The following is a 791-nucleotide window of genomic DNA, read 5'->3' as shown; positions in this document are numbered from 1 at the left end:
GATTTTTATTTTCAGAAAAATTCTATTTAGTAAATGATTTTAAATGATGATTGTGTTTTTTTGTGCAATTATATTTAATTTGTTAACTTTTATTTTAGATTTTATGCAGCTGAAATTGCCATAGGATTATTTTTTCTTCACAGTCGAGGTATTATATACAGGTAATAAGATGCTTTATTTTTTTGTAAACGAGTAAAAGATTTGTATTTCTTTATTTCTTAAGAATACTTTCATTTAAAATAGTTGAAGTGTGTCCAAATGGCAAAAGTATTTATGGAAGTAAATGTACATTTGCTATTATTAAATTTGAACAAATTAATAATAAAAATATTTGTGCAAAATTCATTTTAAAATATAAAAATGAACATAGAAGTTTACTGTACAGGAGTTTTTTATTTTTATGATAACTATAAAATTCTTGTTTAGAATATTAATTAAAAGAAAATTTATATTTTTATTAAAATTGTTCTATTTTAGTATTTATTACATCATCAGAATTCTAAGTATATCTAAATTCTTATATATATATATATTAAATTCTGATAGTAATTATTTGCATATACTGCATCTAATTTATATAATTAGATGTAAAAATAATGTAAAATCAGTCTTATTAATTAAATTATACTTTGTTGATATAGTTAAATTTTGGTACAGTGGTAAGTTAAATTAACACTATTTTCCAACTTGCTTATGAAGAAGTGTTGTTACCAACAGAAAGAAATTGATATTAAATAAAACAGCTGACATTCATAATAACACAATCCTTACATTTCATAAACTTACATTCC

The 791-nt window shown here is 20.5% G+C and overlaps 1 protein-coding gene across 1 annotated transcript in view; it reads left to right on the top strand.

Annotated features, from left to right (window-relative positions):
* Positions 1–98: 98 nt before the first annotated feature.
* The window catches only part of LOC111640054 (protein kinase C, brain isozyme-like), a gene marked incomplete at its 5' end in the record, with an annotated part of 8,827 nt that continues 8,134 nt past the window's right edge, over positions 99–791 (top strand). The window contains one exon of the mRNA XM_023386059.1: positions 99–161. Within this exon, the coding sequence (XP_023241827.1) occupies positions 99–161 (63 nt within the window). The remainder of the gene's footprint in view (positions 162–791) is intronic.

The sequence above is a fragment of the Centruroides sculpturatus genome, unplaced genomic scaffold, assembly GCF_000671375.1.
Source record: "Centruroides sculpturatus isolate CEXI.00-Female unplaced genomic scaffold, Cexi_2.0 scaffold1258, whole genome shotgun sequence".
Lineage (NCBI taxonomy): Eukaryota > Metazoa > Arthropoda > Arachnida > Scorpiones > Buthidae > Centruroides > Centruroides sculpturatus.
Note: the sequence above shows the minus strand (reverse complement) of the source record. Positions and strands in the feature narration are given on the sequence as shown.